Below are 17,457 nucleotides of genomic sequence, written 5' to 3' on the forward strand. Positions count from 1 at the left end.
GGAGGGCAGACAGACAGACAGTGGAACAATAGCCAAGTGGAGTGGCCCCTTTTCCAGAGTGTCTGGGGCTGCCTTTAGTAAAGCCACTCAGCCAAGCCCAGGCACTAAGCTCTAAGCTGAGTTGTGTTAGTTTTGTTCAGTGCAGCAGTGGCTGTCTGCAATCAGCTGTACCTCAGGTGTGAAATGAAGCCCTGTTTCTTCTCCTCAGCAGACTTCACTGATTTGTTAGGTCATAATAGATGCGAGCTCACAACTTCCCATGTATTTTTCCTGACTGATTTGCATGACGCATCTGATGGGGCTTTGCAGGCAGAGCTAAAGATGCGAGGAGGACCAAATGAGCCTGCTGAGCATGCGTCCCCACGTCCTCTGGAAATGCTGTCTGCTCTGTTCTCAGATGCTGTGCTTTCATGTGACTGGGTTTTGCTATCCTGGGCTTTCATGTTTTAAAATAGCCATTGGTCCTGCGAGCCTTAAAATATTCAAGGGGTAGCTTCCTCACTACTCAGGAGGCTGAGATCTGAGCATTGCAGTTCAAAGCCAGCCAGAAGTGGGGCTGTGGTTCAAGTGGTAGAGTGTTAGCTTGAGCTAAGAAAGAGCACTCGAGCCCAGAGTTCAAGCTCCATTAGTACCACAACTATATAAACTATATATAGTATTAATTTACAAATGTATATAGTAAGATTAATAACATATTAATGCTAATATATGTGTTTTTAAATGAGGCAGAGGTTAATGGAATCACCCCACTTTAGGACCCACTGAATTTACCAACTTTTTTGATTATATGTTAATTAGATAACTAATGTTTGAAAGCTGAAATTGTAAGCACACATTCCTGTCTTTAAAAAAATTAGAGAAGCAAATGTATTTGAACTAAGCTTCTAAAGTTTTAGGGTAATGGGTATGTTCAACTATGGGTTTTTATTTGTTTGTTTTGTTGTGTGTGTGTGTATGCGTGTATGTATGTGTGTATTGCTGGAAATGGAACCTAATGCTTTATATATGCTAAGCAAGTGCTTTATCTAATTCCCCAAAATACAGAGTGAGTGTGTGTGTGTGTGTGTGTGTGTGTGTGTAACACATGTATGTATGATTAGACCTGCATACATACACACATACATATGCTATAACTTATTAAATTATATACTTTAAAAATATGTAGTTTAGTTAACTAAGTTTGCTCATACTTGTAATCCTAACTACTTGAGAAACAAAAATTGGAATCATGGTTGGAAGGCAGCCTTAGTGAAAAGTCTGTGAGACCCTATCTCAACCAGTAGCTAGCTGAGCACGGTGGTGTACAGCTGTCATTCCAGCCACTGAGATGATTGGGACAATCGCTATTCCAGTTCAGCCTGGGCAAAGAACTTTCAAGACCACCACGCCACAGAAAAAGCTGCGTAGTGTAATGTGTGCCTGTCTTCCCATTTATGGTGGGAAGCAAAAATAGGAGGATGGTGGATCAGGCTAGCCTGAACAGAAAGCAAGACTAGAGCAAAAAGGGCTGGTGACACAGCTCAAGTGACAGAGTGTGAAACTGAGTTCAAGCTACAGAAGTCCTCCTTTGGACATTGTCACTGTTGCTTCTGTCTAGTTTGTCTTTGCTGTGTCCAAGTCAAACAGATCTTGTTCCACTCAGCTCTTCCGTGCCTCCTCTTCTCCCTCTCCCACCACCCACCCTCCTATCTGTGGCTTAAGTCACAAGCCACACATCTTTACAGACCTTTAGCCTTCATTACAAAAGCCATTTTCTCTTTGGCTGCAAGTTAAATTCAGAGGAGGAGGAGGAGAAGGAGGATTGGGGGTCACGGTGGGGACAGGAGCTGAGTGTGGTCGTGGAGGGTGGGTGCCATGGGGTGCCTGGCGGTTCCCAGCGGAGCTGTTCTAATTGTGTCCTGTTTGCTCTAGTGGCAGTGCTGTGGGGCTTTTGGAGCTGATGATTGGAACCTAAATATTTACTTCAATTGCACAGATTCCAATGCAAGTCGAGAGCGATGTGGCGTGCCATTCTCTTGCTGTACTAAAGACCCCGCAGTAAGTGACCCAAACGACAGCACACTAGGCCTGCTCCTGGGTCACACTCAGCAGTGGAGGGGGCATGGGCAGAGGATGGTGTGTGTAAAACTTCTTACCTGCTGGTGCCCCTTGTGCTTCCCGTGGCGGGAACAGCACTCTGGTCTTCCCAGTGGAAGCAAGACCACTGGCTGAAGCTGAGCACTAGTGGCTCATGCCTATCATGGTAGCTACACAGGAGGCTGAGATATGAGGATCAGGGTTTGAAACCAGTCCAGGAAGGAAAGTCCTTGAGATGCTCAAAGCAGAGGAGTGGCTCAGGTAGAAGAGTCCTAACCTTTAGAGAAAAAGCTAAGAGACAGTATCCAGGCCCTGAGTTCAAGCTTCAGTACCAACACAAAGAAAAAGAAAATAACCAGGCTTTTATTTAGTAACCCTATTCTGCCTTTATGTGAACTGCCCCATTAGAATATTCCTAACAGCAGATGCCTTCATTATCTTCCCACTGGAGGTGAAGAAACAAAGACACAGAAAGCCTCAATAACTTTTCCCAGCTTAAACTGCTCCCCATTGATGGAGCTCAGAGCCAGCCCGGGCGGCCATCTGTGTCACAGAGAGGAGAGGGGGTGCAGCCAAGAGCCTGGCCAGCGAGTAGCACATTTGTGCTCCCTGTCTCATGTCTCTATTCTGTGTCAGGAAAACCAGAACAGTCTGAAGGGTAATGATGAAAGCAAGACATTCTCCTTGGAAAACCATTTCATGAATAAGGAAATCTGTAGAAAAAGGATGAAAGATCCTGCATTCAAACCCCAGTACTGTCTAAACCAGTAGCAGTACCTCCCAGAACTTCATAAATGAAGCTGGTCGTTAAGTGTGTGGAATTTTTGTTTTGTTTTGTTTTGCTTTTTACCTCTGTCTTGAGTTCCCTAAGCCCCATAAATCTCTTGAGGTTGAATCCTGAGCCTCTTACGTCAAGGACCCATTGTCCTTTCTGACATCCACTCCCTACCCAGCCCAAGGCCTTGATTTTCCTTCTTTGTAAGCCAAGACATATTTTATTTGTTTATTTTTACCAGTCCTGGAGACTGAACTCGGGTCTGGGCACTGTTCTTGGACTTTCTCAAGGCTAGAGCTCGACCAGTTGAGCCACAGCACCACATCCAGCTTTTTTCTATGTATGTGGTACTGAGGAGTTGAACCCAGGTCTTTGTGCATGCTAGGCAAGCATTCTACCACTTGGCCAAACTCCTGGCACCAAGCTAAGACATATTTTAATACTTACTTCCAAAGAGTGTAACAGTACATATAACTAACTGAAGTGTTGAACACAGGTCATGGTCCCCAGTGTTTTATCTTAATTACCTCCACTTTACAGAATAGGCTGAGATGGATGGATGGAACTTCCTGTTGAGTAGAAATGAATTTCAGTTTTCTCTGTTTTTCTTCTTTCCCCAGGAAGATGTCATCAACACTCAGTGTGGTTATGATGCTAGGCAAAAACCAGTAAGTATGGGTTCAGTCTCCAGCTTAGCTCAATGGGGCATTTGGAGGAGCTTCAGTTCTCATGGTGACAAAATGGGTAACTCTGCCCCCCTCTTGTGAAGGAAGTTGACCAGCAGATTGTAATCTACACAAAAGGCTGTGTGCCCCAGTTTGAGAAGTGGCTGCAGGACAATTTGACCATCGTGGCTGGGATTTTCATAGGCATTGCATTGCTGCAGGTAAGACCAGAATGCCCCAGGGGATGCCCCAGGACTGGAGCTTCAGGTCACTTTAACATCATTGTTTTAAAGACACTTGGGAGGCTTGAGGAATTTGATGTGTGTTTTAGAATTTGGTGTGATTTTGGATCCTGAAATACTTTTTGAGTCACTCATTGCTAGCTAGTATGCCTTTTTTTTTTTTTTAACTGCATTGTGATAACTCAGTGACTGGTTTAGGCCTTTGGTCAAGTGAAGCAAGGGCTCCCACATTTTCTCCTGGGCACTCTCAGGTGTTGAACTCTTCCTGTGATTGAAGGGACACTTCTCTTGAAGGGTCACAGATACATAATTGAAAGAAATGAGACCTGGTATTAGTGGGCTCACATTTGTAATCCTGTCTGCTCAAGAGGCTGAGATGTGATGATCACAAAAGCCAGCTTAGACAGACAATTAACCAGCAAAAAAAATCCAGAACTAGAGCTGTGACTCAAGTGGTAGAGTACCAACCTTGAATGAAAAAATTAAGGGACATTGCCAGGCACACACACACACACACACACACACACACACACACAAATAGGAAAAGAGATAAAGGAAAGAAAGGAGAGAAAGAGAGGGAGAGGGGAGTGGAAAGAAGCTAGAAGTTTCATTGTTTGACTCTATTTTCTTGTCTTTGTCAGATTTTTGGGATATGTTTGGCCCAGAATTTGGTGAGTGATATCGAAGCTGTCCGGGCAAGCTGGTAGAGCTGGTGTAGAGCCCTGCCCCGGCTGCTGCAAGACACTGGACTGACCCAGCTTTGCTAACCCTCCGAGAGCCAGACTCCTAGCCATGAAGCACGGACCTCATCGCAGAGGCGTTCTGCAATCTCACTCAATGGAGCTGCCAAGAAATCACTTCTGGTGGGGAGGGGGGACTGGGAAATGCTGCTCACTGACAGATTAAAGAACAACACAAAACAAACACAAAAAGAAATAACCAGTATGCAAGTCGTTGCCTGTAAGTCTCCACTGTAGCCATGGATTGGTGGATGGATGGATGGATGATACTTCTGATAAAAAAACAAAAAAAGAAAGAAAGTGGGGAGGGGGACACCATGTATACTTGGATTTGTGGAGCATATGACTGTGTGTCCTCCACCTGGGTATGTGATGGGCTGGGAGAGGGATTTCTGCCCTCTTGGAGGGATGGGCGGAAATATACATCTTAGCTAAAATTCAACCCATTACCTGGGAGGGCCCTGGTGTGCTGGAATCCCGCTGTGTGCATCTCAAGGAACTGTTGGAACTCTCCAGGAGAAGTCAATGGCTTGCCCTTGGGGTGAGCTCTGGGGACTGGCATGAGCACACACATAATTGGGCTACCTCGGAACAGCTCCTCACCAATGGAGGTGACCCCAGCAAGTGTGTCAGAGACTTCATGATGCCGTATTTGAGAAGGATGGATCTTTGTTGTTTTTTTTTTTTCTAAGTAAGCTTGAGCTTTACCAATCCATGAAATCCAAGAAGAAAAGGAGGTTCATGAGAGGTATTCATAATTCTTCCCTCACCACTCCTACCCCTAACCCACCAAAATGAGGGGCTGGATTCTATGGAAACCTTGGAATACTCTGGGTTGTATTGTTTTGTTTTCTGTCTCCCAAAGGCAAAGGCTATGTATGATCCAGTCCCTGTTGAGTTTTGAAGTGTTTGCGTACTCACCTGCCCAATTAGGGGATGAATTGGTTTTGTATACTCTTTTCCTGCATGATCTGTAGATCTGAATCTACCCTCTCCCTTCCCTGCCGTCTTTCCTACAGATGTTTTTAAAAAATGTTGATGACCATTAATTTCATCAGGTTCACAGTGTTGGAAGGTTGTGGCACGTTATCCCAGAGATTGGCTATTGCCATAGCAAATACTATGGGCTGGACCAGCTCTTCCAGGATCCAGCTTGCTGGCTTCTTTACCTTCCTTGTCTTCCTCTTTAAATGGAGTTAGACCCAATTCCAGAAATGGTTGTCCCACTCAGAAAGCTTCTAAGGTGGGTTTCCTTGTTCTACTCCGTGCAGTTTCTGTTTTCTTAAGCAAGTCTAGTTGTGCATGGCTGCAGCCCACTTCCTTCCTGAAGTTACAACTTGGATATCAGGGTGGTGATCGAAGCACAAATACTCTGGAGAGGAGTGATGTGGTAGAGAAAAGATGGAGGGAGGGACAAAGGCAAGAAGCCTACCCCTCCAGGTGCTTCTGCCCCACTGTAGAGGAGGTGGGCAAGCTTTGACTCCGCCCTCTGGGTTTTAGTCTAGTTGGCATCCAGGGTTTGTTCTCCTGAAGTTGTTCTTAGTCTGTGCCACACTGAGAAACCCACAAACCTATTTGACAATGGGGACATGCTTGCCAGCACACAGCTGGGCAGCCAGGAAGGGTTCTTTTGAAAGTGTAGCCCGGTTTTCCATTTCCACCGTGTGGACTGATATATCAAGCCACTTAGAGGAAGGACAAAAAATTTTTAAAAATCTTGTCTCTGCAGGTGTGTGTGTGTGTGTGTGTGTGTGTGTGTGTGTGTGTGACCTTGCATGGGTGTGTTTTGTCTCTGTGTAGGTAAAGATAGATGGTTGTCCCATCCCCTGGTGTCTCATGGTCTTATTCCATCCCTGCCCCATCACAGTTGTGGTCATGTGATGTCCCACATCTCCAATGGGCACTTTGGTCTTTTCTTTTTAATTACCTCATTCACCAGTGAATGCCATCTGACCAGTTGATTCAGAATCAGGCAAGATCCATGCCCCTGGCATATCCAGTGAAAGGCCAGACTTTGGCAAGTCCAAGTGAATTGAAAATTTCCAATTGATTGCCCTTTATTTTTTACACTTGAAGGTGGTTGTAATAAAGGCTGTCATTAATAAACTTGGTTCTACCTTACTTGGAGTCATGTCATCATTATTTCTCTCTGAATGCTGTGAAATTCCCCATTCAGTGATTTCCTACTCTCCTACCAACTTACCAGATGGCATTCACCCCTCCCCAGGATCTTTTTTCCCCCCTTTTCTTTGCCAGTACTGAGACTTGAACTCACAACCTCAAGCTCTTGCCTGGCTTTGGCGCATAGGGTTGGGTGTACTATCACTTGAGCCATCTCTCCATTTCCAGCTTTTTGGTGGATAATTGGAGAAAAGAATCTCATAGACTTTTGTGACTGGATTGGCTTCAACCAATCTCAGCCTCCTGAGTAGCTAGGATTACAGGTGTGAGTCACTGGCACCTACCTTGCTCCAAGATTTCTAATGTAGATGGCCCTGGGTGCTGCTGTCTGGAAAGCAGGCCTTGATTTGAGGAAGCATTGCTTGGATTCCTTCCTCTGGGTCTGGAGAAAGAGAGGTAAACCCTTGAGATAGAGGAAAACGTAAGGCTGATCAGAACACTCTGTCCCCATGTCTTTCACCATGGACATTAAATACAAAGTAGGACTTAGTACTTACAGACTTAAATATCTATGTTTACAATTTTTTTAAAATAAGAAAACCTTGTTCAAAGCCTTGTGCTGATGGACACACACCTATAATTCTAGCTACTCTGGAGGCTCAAATCTGAAGATGATGGCTCAAGGTAAGCCCAGGCAGAAAAGTGCTTGAGATTCTTATCTCCAATTAAACTGCTAACAGAAGAGCTGGAAGAGGAACTGTGGTTCAAGTGGTAGAGCACTAGCTCTGAATGAAAGAGTTAAGGGACAGAATTCTAGCCCCAGTACCAGCATCTCCAGGAAAGAGAGAAAGAGTAATAGTGATCCAAAGTTCCTTGAAGCAAGAATTTTGACTCTACAGTGAATGATTATTTAAGATTGACTCAATACTTTGCAAAGGATCAAAGGGAAACCAAGTGCACTCAGATACTGTGAGTGTGTCCTAACATTTATTATTTGAGAAGCATTTTGTTTCACCTCACTGTTTTTTGGCAGTTGTAGGACTTGAATCGACCTGGGCATTGTCCTTGAGCGTTTTTGCTTAAAATTAGTGTTCTACTACTTTGAGCCACAGCACCATTTCTGGTTTTGGAGTGGCTAATTGGAGATAAGAGTCTCATAGACTTTTCTGCCTGTGATGGCTTTGGGCTGATCCTCAGATCGCAACCTCCTGAGTAGCTAGGATTCCAGACATGACCTCTGTGCCTGGCCTCCCTACCTTTTTCACACAAAGAATTGTTTTCATTTTTGACCATGGGGGATTGAAGGTAAGACTTATTATCTACATGAGGTCATTGACCCTTTGCAGTCTTTGCAGACTGGCCAACAGGGAAAGATTACGGCTCTGAAATAAAAAGAGGCTTTGTCTGCAAAACTCAAAACTTGGGGTGAGTTTCTTCATTACGTAGTAGATGGTAGATTTCAGAAGGAGAGGTAACTACTTTTCTTTTTTATTTCTGTTGTTCTCGTGATTATTCCACAGTATAGAAATGTGAATACAAGGAGGAACTGAGTAATTTAGAAAGTCACACTTTTTCAATTGCTCCTCTTTTTCTCACAGGGAATAAACCCAGAGGGTGTTTTTTTTGTTTATTTTTGTTTTTTTGTTGTTGTTGTTCTCTTCCTGCCCCCATCCCCTTCCTCAAGGGAGTGCTTAAACATGTCTCTTGGCTTTTCCTCATTGTGCAGAGCATTTGATCATTCCTGGCCGGTGTTCGTGTGGGCAGGGACAGAATCATTGAGAGGTTTCCTGGAGCTTCTCTCAGCGCCTGCTTCCGGCTCCCTTGGACTTGAGCCCTGGGAAGCCAGTGAGCTGAACAATGAGAACCAGAGCCCAGTGACCTGGGGGGCCCTCTCAGTCATCTTTGTCATTTGTTCCACCAAGCTCTCCTTCTCCGGGGAAATCCTGTTCAGACCTCCAAGGAGTGGGATCCTGTCCATTAACACTGGCCAGTGGAGTTTCCCGGCCAGAGCTGTGCAGCACAGGGCTGGGCCTGTCTCTCCAGGATAGCCACCCTCAGCAGGGAAGGGAAGGCTAAGGAAAGGCTGGGCTCCCCTGAAAACAGCGCTATGGCAGGATCCAACTGAGGGGAATCTACACCTGACAACAAACCAGCTGGAAGACAACAGACCTGGGTGGTGGAGCAGGGAAGAGAAGCCAGACTCACTGGGGCCAAGGCCATCTTTACAATTTACACTCATCCTAGCCTTTTTCCTCCCTCCCTTCCTCCCTCCCTTCCTTCCTTCTTTCCCTCCCCCCCTTTTTTTCTGGTGAGGCAGGGGGGCTGCTACAAATGCAACAGTTTCAAGGACTCCTCCTCCTCCTCCTCCTCTTCCTCCTCCTCCTCTTCCTCCTCTTTCTTTACCAGTCCTAGGGCCTGAACTCAGGACCTGGGTACTTTCCTTGGGTTTTCTCAAGGCTCTGTGCTCTACCACTTAAGCCACAGCACCAATTCTGGTTTTTTCTGTGTATGCGGTACCAAGGAATCAATCCCAGGGCTTCGTGCATGCTAGGCAAGCATTCTACCTCTAGGCCAAACTCCCAGACCCCAGTTTCAAGGACTTTGCTAATTTGAGGCAAGAATTACAGCTTTCCCTGGAGTGCTCACATTGAGTAGATCTCTTGTGAACTTGACACCAATAACGGGAATAGTCAGCTCCCACCCTGGTATCTATTAACCCAAATGAAACTCCCTGGTGATCAACCCTGGCCAGTGCCTTGTGGTCTGCATTTCTAGGGAACATCAGTTGAGGAAAATCTGAAGAAAGGTAGTCTCTTTTTTTCATTGCTATCCACTGTGTAAATGAACTCAGCAAAGAAACAGTAGCTTGCGAGAAATAATGGTACCTACAACCTGACCAATGTAACTGTAACCCCTCTATACATTATCCCGAAATAAAAGAAAGAAAGGAAGGAAGGAAGAAAGAAGGAAGGAAAGAAAGAGAAAGAAAGAAAGAAAGAAGGAAAGAAAGAAAGAAAAAGAAAGAAAGAAAGAAGGAAGGAAGGAAAGAAGTAAAGAAAGAAAGAGTAGCTTGCAAGCAAGTCAGTGCTTGGAAGGCCTGTTTAAATCTGAGCCATGGAGATTTGAGGAGCCATTGGTTCGAGACAGGAACGCTTTCATGGCCTGCCCTCTAGTGTTGACCATGTAGAACTACAACTGATTAGAGCTGGAGTGTGTTACTGTCTCAGGAATCAGGGCACTCCGTAGGGCACCTAAGAGGTGTTTGAGGGGTGCAGAATCCTGAAGGTATCCAGAGGCATTTACCTGCTTAGAGTAGGTAGCCTCATTCTTTTTTTCCCACTCCTATCAACTGCATGGTTTGCTTTGGAAAGCAACTGATCTTGCAGGCAGTCTGGTGTTTTACCCCAGGGACCCCTCTGCCACCCAGTCTCAGGTGCAGTGCCTCACAGGAGGCTCAGTGTCCCCTGGGTGGTGTCACTGGGGGGGGTGGATCTTAGCATGGTTGTCTGCTTCCGCTTTCCTTGGACATATATGATCTGCTGGAATCAAAGAGCTTGTGTGGCCCAGGACCACAGGGGCCTGAGCTGCTTCTGTCTTTACATACAGACGTCAGTCTTAATAAAAACATAGGAGGCATTCCTTATTTTTCCTCTGTCCCCAGGACATTTGTTTGATCTGAGAGCCTATGTCTCTCTCTCCCTCCCTCCCTCCCTCCCTCCCTCCCTTCCCCTCTCTCTCTCTCTCTCTCTCTCTCTCTCTCTCTCTCTCTCTCTCTCTCTCTCTCTCTCTCTCTCTCTCTCTCTCTCTCTCTCCCTCCCTTCTTCCCTCCCCCCCTCTGCTTTAATCCTTTAGGATTTTTTTCCTCAAAACTAATGCTCTACCACTTGAACCACTGCTCCACTTCTGGCTTTTTGCTGGCTAGGTGGAGTTGTAACAGTCTTACAAACGTTCCTGCTTGAACTGGCTTTGAACTGTGATCCTCAGACCTGAGTTAGCTGACAGGTGTAAGCTATAGGCAGCTTCAGTCTTGATCTTAAAGGTGATGGAAATTGTGATTTGATGGTGGTGGAGGGGGATTAATTGTGGCTCAGAAATTCCCGTGCTTAAGCTCTAACCCCTTAGTAAGTGCTCTTTTTTATTTTTAGCAATGATTGTGGTTATTTCCAAAAAGCACATGATCGGGTTTTTTTTGGAAATGATTGTGAATGTAATTAGCTTGAATGAGGTCACTCCTGAGTTGGGTGCTTTAGCAAGAGAGTGGACATAGACAGGCACATGAGCAGGTTGCCACCTGAGCATTAAGGCAAAGATAGAGCTAAATCCGGTGGTTCCAGTTATTCGATGTGGAATTTGTGTGGATTCTGAGTTCAGAACAAATCATTTTGGGAAGATATTGATGCCTAGCTCCCAGCCAAAGGCCTATTTTTTTTTTTTTTGTGAGTGTATGTGTGTAGTGTTGGGATTTAAAGTCAGGATTTTAAGTGTTCTGCCACTGTGAGTTACATACCAGCTCCTAATGGCTAGCCTTGAACTCTAGGCCTCAAGTTGGGGGGCGGTCACAGGTAGGTGTGTAACACAATGTGTGGGTTCTCGGGGGAGGGAGAGGGGCTGTCCAGTCTATTCATGCTGCTGCTGACCCCTGCATTGTATCCTTGTTCCCTACAGTCTCCTGTGGAAGATGGCCCCAGCTTCACGTGTGTGCTTTCTGCTGGTGGGGTGGGTGAGTGGCATACTTCCTGGGCCTGGACCCACATCGGAGTCAGGGAAAAAAGGCCAAAAGCCTTCTCTGAATAGGTCTTTTCCTTTCTAAGGGAGGCTCTATGAACTTGGCCAAGCTTGGAAAGCTGGGAGTGTGGAACCTTCATACTTGAACGAAGTTGAGGTTCTTTGAAGAAGAAAGATGAAGGAATTGGATGTGGAGACACTGTAAGCTGTGTTAAAGGTGCTCTGTTTCTTTTAGATACCACTCAGGGAGGAGAGTTTCTGGCATTTTTCTGGCCCTAGGTGAGCTATCCCAGAAGCGACAAGGTTTGACCCCATTCTGTAGTCGTATTTGAGGTATGAATTGTGCCTTGAGGCATGGCAACCAATCCAGTTTTTCCCGGACTTGTTGAGGTGCTTTTGCCATGTGGGATTTGGGAGCATAATCTTTGGGGTATCACTGAAGAGTCTAGGAGCAAATTATCTACCTCATTAGGATCTTGGCTGAGAGTGGGGTACAATTTGTTCATTGTGTGAGTCTTTTCCGACGAGGTGGTTTAATTCTGGGGGGTTGGCTTTGAGGAGGAAATTGTGGGTGTTTGGGTTATCTTGGGAGATTGGCAGGTGCAGTTTGTGGGTGATGTTCTCAAGAATAGAAGCAATAAGCTCCGGTTAGCAGACCCTGCACTGCATAAAGACTCTGGACTCTGAAGCCTGAGGGCGGCAAGGGTTCCTTTTGCCCTGGGAGAAGGGCCTTGCCACTGACTTCCTGAATTCCAGCAGTCCCCACAGGATGCAGCCCTGCCCCCACCGGGCACACAGCAGTCCCATCCCCACCCCCCTTAGCAGGATGCAGGCACAGGCCTGAGCATGGCTTACAGCTGTTTGCAAGTTCTTGCCACTTGTCAGAGAGTCTGCACCTGTCATTCTCCTCACATGTCAAGTCCCAGCAGAGAGCCTGTTTGGCTCCCCTCATTCTTTTGCTCTGGAGGCTGAAAGCAGGAAGTGCACACAAGGTTTCCACAGGGTCAGGTTCATGGTTAGGATTGTGTCTGTCTAGGTCTCCAGGGCCTGTGGAGTTCAGACAAAAGCCTGGTGGACCAGGTGTGGGGATTGTGGATGGGCAAGCCCAGTTCAAGCCTGCCACAGCCTCCCCTCCACAGCCTCCTGCAGGACGAGAGAGGATTCCCCCTCCATGGAAGTGGTCCTCAGCGTGCAGATTAGCTCGATGGCTCATGGGTTGAGGTGCTGAAGTGCTGGTGGCAGCCCATCAGAGCACTGAGGCAACCCGACTCTTATTAAATGCCAGCTCGATGGGAGATTCAAAGTATGCTCTGTTCCCCTTCTTTTTTAGGAGACCCATACTGCTACGTTTGAGGTGTGTGTGTGTGTGTGTGTGTGTGTGTGTGTGGTGCAGCCAACCAGGAGGCTGTGTTGATGTGTGACCCACCTCGGTGTGGGAGGGCTTGGCAGATCAGTGTGTAGGAGGTGACAAATGTGACCAGTGGTGTCACAGAAGTGAAAAGAAGTCGTGAATGTGGCCACGTGGAGAAATTCATAAAGGTTTCTGAGGAAGGACAGAGTGAAAAGTATTTTTTTAGTTCCAGGGTCTGAATTTGGGATCTCCAAGTCCCGAGTCATGTCCCCAGCCCTTCTTCCTTTTAGTTTTTGACATTTTTGTTCAGGCCAGCTTTGGACCATGACCCTCTTACACACATATACCTCTCAAGCAGCTGAGCTCACAGGTTCACGTGAGGCACCGTGACTCGTTATGGAAAGGGCATTTGGTTTAGGCAGAAAGGAGGTCACCCAGCAGGATAGGTTTTTAGCGGAGGAATTTCCCTACCATCTGAAATGTTCATAACTTGGTGTCTTTTTTTTTAAAGCCTCAAATATGTCTTAATTGGCCAGACATGGAGAAAAAAGATCACCCTACATCAGTGTAATGGAAGAATATAGTTATTAAAATTGAGGATGGCTGGGCATTGGTGGTTCATACCCCTGGCTACTTGGGATGGAGAGATGGAGAGGATCACAGTTCAAGGCCTTAAAGCAGAAGAGGGCCTTGAGAGGGCCACTTAAAAGTATGGTTATAAAATCAAAAGTAAACTTGCAGACAGGAATTTTGCCAGTAAGCTGAAATCTAGCCAGTTTTCTTCTCCCAGAATTCCATAGGGTTCCGGGAGTCAAAAAATGACCAACTACTACTTTCTCTCAACTTTACTTTGGAGGGTCTCGACAACTTTGCATAGGTTTGGCCTTGAACTCTTGCTCCTTCAACCTACCTTCCCTGGTGCTGAGACTACAGGCACACGCCACAACACCCAGTCAGATTTTCTCGAATGTGTATGCCGGTTTTTGACACAATGACAGAATAGAAACTGTGTACCTCTCTAGAACTGATGGCATTTCAGTTCACTGGTAACAGCTAAGCATGCAGGGTAAAACGCTCACTTAAGAAAATGCCTTAACAGCTCCACCTGCTCGTGTGTTCAGTGCAATGAATGAGGACCCTAATGATGGCAGCTAGCATTTCATTTTGAATTCTTCCCCTGCATGTTTCTCAGATCACTTTCCACCAGCGCCCGTTGACAGGGCTGCCCTCCACTCCAGCCCAGAGGAAATCATGTGGGAATGCAAACATTCTGCCCCACACCTCCATTTGTATCATGCTTCTCTCCCCAAATTCATTTTATTAAGAAAAACATTGGACTCTGGGCCAGTGTTAGGCCAATTTTTGTTTGGAGCACACTGCAATTTCAGTCTGGCTAGGTGTTAGCGAGGTTCTAAGTTGCTACACAGAGCTGTGAGGAGGAGTGTAATTCTAACCCATTTCCTCCGTGCTGTGCTAGAGATTGGACTGTGTGTGTATGAGGCACGCGTTCCACCACTGACTGAACCACATTTCCTGCTCAAGTGCAATCATTTTACTTAGGTTCCTTCTTTGCTGGGATTCCTGGCATCTTGATACTTTCCTGTGATGATCTGAAATGGTTCAAATGAATAGCTAATGCTTTGTCGTACTGTTCTCTCTCCCTTAAAATGCATTCTTAGTGGGCAGCAAACCAGTAGTGGTAAGCCTCTCAAACTTAGATGAAATAGGAAATAAACACAGCGTAATTGCTATAGCCTAGCAGGATACTGGTGAAGCCAGCAGACAACTGTGGACATAGGCACCCGGCCCTCTGACCTTCCTGGTGTCCTGCTGGTGTGAATCAGACCTGGTCTGCTGCAAAGGGGAGCTCTGAATGGGCCAGTAAGCTAGCTGCAGGGCAGCTGGCCCAGATTCTAGACTTCTCACACGTTTGTGACTTTAGGATACGTGTTCTGAGATATTCTGTGTGATGTTTTTTAGTAAGGGTAGATTCCACTATCAATATTTTGCTTTTTATCTGCAATTAGACAAACTAAATCTCAAAGTCCCCTTTTTTCGTTTTTTAAATCAGTCCTCAGTCTGTCTAGAAATAATTTGGGCAATCTAGAAAATTTTAAGGCCATAGAAATACATCCAACAAATCCTTAGCATCCACCAAAGCAAATTCTGTATCAGAGCTGGACATCTTGGTAAAATATACAAAGTAACCAAATAATGCCATGATGGTTTGATATAGTTCATTTATTAAGTTATTAATATGGACAGTCTATTATGCAACATTACAGATGTCTTTCATTACCTAACAAAATAGAGTCCACTATCCAGCCCAGGAGAAAGACAATAAACAAGATCATTCTTACAGTAAATATAGCATCAACAGTTGCAACAGTCTCTTATTTTCAAGTTTTCTTACATCATTGGGGTTTTGACTTTCTGAATTGTAGCTGTCACAGAATCAAAGTCGCACTTAAGTCACCCCCGCCCCATCCAAACATGAGGTACCTCCTGTTGGGGAAGAAAAAGTTCCATCACCTCCTTGGCAGCCCTTTCTACTGCAAGTCCTTCTGCAATGGCCCACAACTCCCTCGCAGGCCGTTAATGGTCGGCTGTGAGTAAGGGGAGAAAGCGGGTGGGTTACAGGGATGTCCTGATTAATTTACAGAGACTGCGTATCAAAGCTTGAAAAACCCATTGGTGGTGGTAGTGGCAGTGAACAGCACACTGTGCCTTGCTTGCCAAGGGAGTTCTCCTCTGTGTCTCGGCTTCCCGACAGCCTGAGGTTACTGCAGTCCTCAGTGGGAAAGTAGAGATGCTAAACAGTGATTGGTATGAGGCTACCTGCAGGGTGGACTGGCTACTATGGCTTTTATAATCCACCTTCCTTCCTTTAGTCCAGACAAGCAAATGCCTTCATCTTTCCTCCTATATTCTGTTAGTATTAGCACAAGATTTAAAACAACCAAACATGAGACTCCTTGTTTTTCAATGGTGAAAAATTAAAAACAAACAAACACCCAATAGTCCATTCTCCAATGAGCTATGCTCAGAGAGATATTCTGAGTTGAAAACAAATGCCGGATGACTTTTGAAGACAGTATTGGACAGAGTTAATCTAACTGATGGAAGAAGTTGTGAGGTGAAACAACCTAGCTCCAAATCTAAAAACCCAAGACGGTACAGTGTATAGGGATTGTTTAATCCCCTCAGTACTACTCACACTGAAAACCACCTAAGTTTTCAACATCAAGCCACTGATAACTGTCAATTAAATGTGCAGCCAGAAACCTTAAGAAGTCTAAGTCTGAGTTGCTGGTAGGTTCAGTTGTCTACAGTAGTTAGGAAAAAGGGGAAACCACAGGGGAGAAAGTGAGAGCACTGGGAATAATTTCACTCTACACACTGTGGGCTAGATATCAGTAGGTATAACTAACGCGTGAGCAGTCACCCAGGTTTACTTTGGCCACTGGTGCTTTCCAAGCACCAAAACATGGAGCTATGTTTACTATTCGATTTCATCTTGAAGAGGCTAGGCAGACCCTGCTGCATTCTCTGTTCCTAATTTACCAGTACATTATTAGGTAGGTTACCGCGTGTGAGGAGCAAGTCATTATGTAGTACCAAGTTTACGTCATCATAGGACTACAACATGCACGTTCTACTTAATGTAGCGTCAAGCAACAGGAGTACGAGAGAGAACAGTTATGAGTGGACTTTTGTTTTGACAGTCATGTTCACGCTAACTATGGGTTTAGAAATCTTATTGGGCAGGTACCTACTGCAGTCCTTCAATTGGTATTGGGACATTACACGCATGCACAAGTGGTGTGGTAGAGAATGAAGTGGAGGAGGCAGCTGGATGGAGGACAAAGGGGAATCAGAGATGGGATGGTGCCTGTTCTCCAGAGGGACCATCCTCAACTCTCCACAGTAAGTCTCTGCTCTGTGAGAGAGGCCTGTTGGGCCACACTCTTGTTCTCATGGCTGCGAAGTTTGGATACAACATCTAGAAAGGCCAAATCCTGGACTTCCTTATGTAGAGATTCTAGAAGACAAAAACCAGATAGCAAATGTTTCTGTGTAGTTGTCTCAACCTTATTACTTCATCTTCCCCAAATAGTCAATGTTTACTTGGATGTAACAGAGCTACAAAACTAATATTCATTCTGTGAAAAATAAAATCAGTAGCTTAGTAATTTTTTTTTTTTTTTGCCAGTCCTAGAGCTTGAACTCAGGGCCTGAGCACCGACTGGCCTTGGGGTTTTTTCAAGGCTAGAGCTCTACCACTTTAGCCACTTTAGCCCCCTTAGTAATTTATTTTTTAGAAATATACTTTATTTGCCACATTTTTTAGTTCTGTAGTCTAAGACTGACTAATGATATTGGTATAAAGACAGATATACAGATCAGCAGAACAAAATAAGGAAGTAAACATCACATGGTCAAATAATTGTTACAAAGGTGCCAAGAGTAGAAAAAGCCAATGAACATTATTTAAAAGAAAGCAGGTGGGCTGGGAGTTTGGCCTAATGGTTAAAGTGCTTGCCTAGCATGCACGAAGACCCGGGTTCAATTCCTTGGTACCACATACATACAAAAAAGCCGGAAGTGGTGCTGAGGCTCAAGTGGTAGAGGTCTAGCCTTGAGAAAAATTCAAGGACAGTGCTCAGGCCCTGAGATTAAGCCCAGGACTGGCAAAAAAAAAAAAAAAAGCAGGTAGAAAAAAAAAAAAGAAAGCAGGGAGTAGCTAATATTAGTATCAGAT

General features: G+C 45.3%; 2 protein-coding genes across 2 annotated transcripts in view; one reads left to right on the plus strand and one right to left on the minus strand.

Annotated features, from left to right (window-relative positions):
- Tspan5 (tetraspanin 5) overlaps window positions 1–4,779 on the plus strand; it is a 125,972-nt gene extending 121,193 nt beyond the window's left edge. Inside the window, exons 5-8 of the mRNA XM_090356783.1 lie at window positions 1,912–2,037; window positions 3,472–3,519; window positions 3,621–3,737; window positions 4,400–4,779. Coding sequence (XP_090212909.1) covers window positions 1,912–2,037; window positions 3,472–3,519; window positions 3,621–3,737; window positions 4,400–4,465 — 357 coding nt within the window. The 3' untranslated portion in view covers window positions 4,466–4,779. The remainder of the gene's footprint in view (window positions 1–1,911; window positions 2,038–3,471; window positions 3,520–3,620; window positions 3,738–4,399) is intronic.
- Window positions 4,780–14,918: 10,139 nt separating this feature from the next.
- The window catches only part of Rap1gds1 (Rap1 GTPase-GDP dissociation stimulator 1), an 83,139-nt gene continuing 80,600 nt past the window's right edge, over window positions 14,919–17,457 (minus strand). The window contains exon 15 of the mRNA XM_090356784.1: window positions 14,919–16,737. Within this exon, the coding sequence (XP_090212910.1) occupies window positions 16,610–16,737 (128 nt within the window). The 3' untranslated portion in view covers window positions 14,919–16,609. The remainder of the gene's footprint in view (window positions 16,738–17,457) is intronic.

The sequence above is a fragment of the Megascapheus bottae genome, chromosome 23, assembly GCF_031878675.1.
Source record: "Megascapheus bottae isolate mThoBot1 chromosome 23, mThoBot2.hap1, whole genome shotgun sequence".
NCBI classification, from domain to species: Eukaryota; Metazoa; Chordata; class Mammalia; order Rodentia; family Geomyidae; genus Megascapheus; species Megascapheus bottae.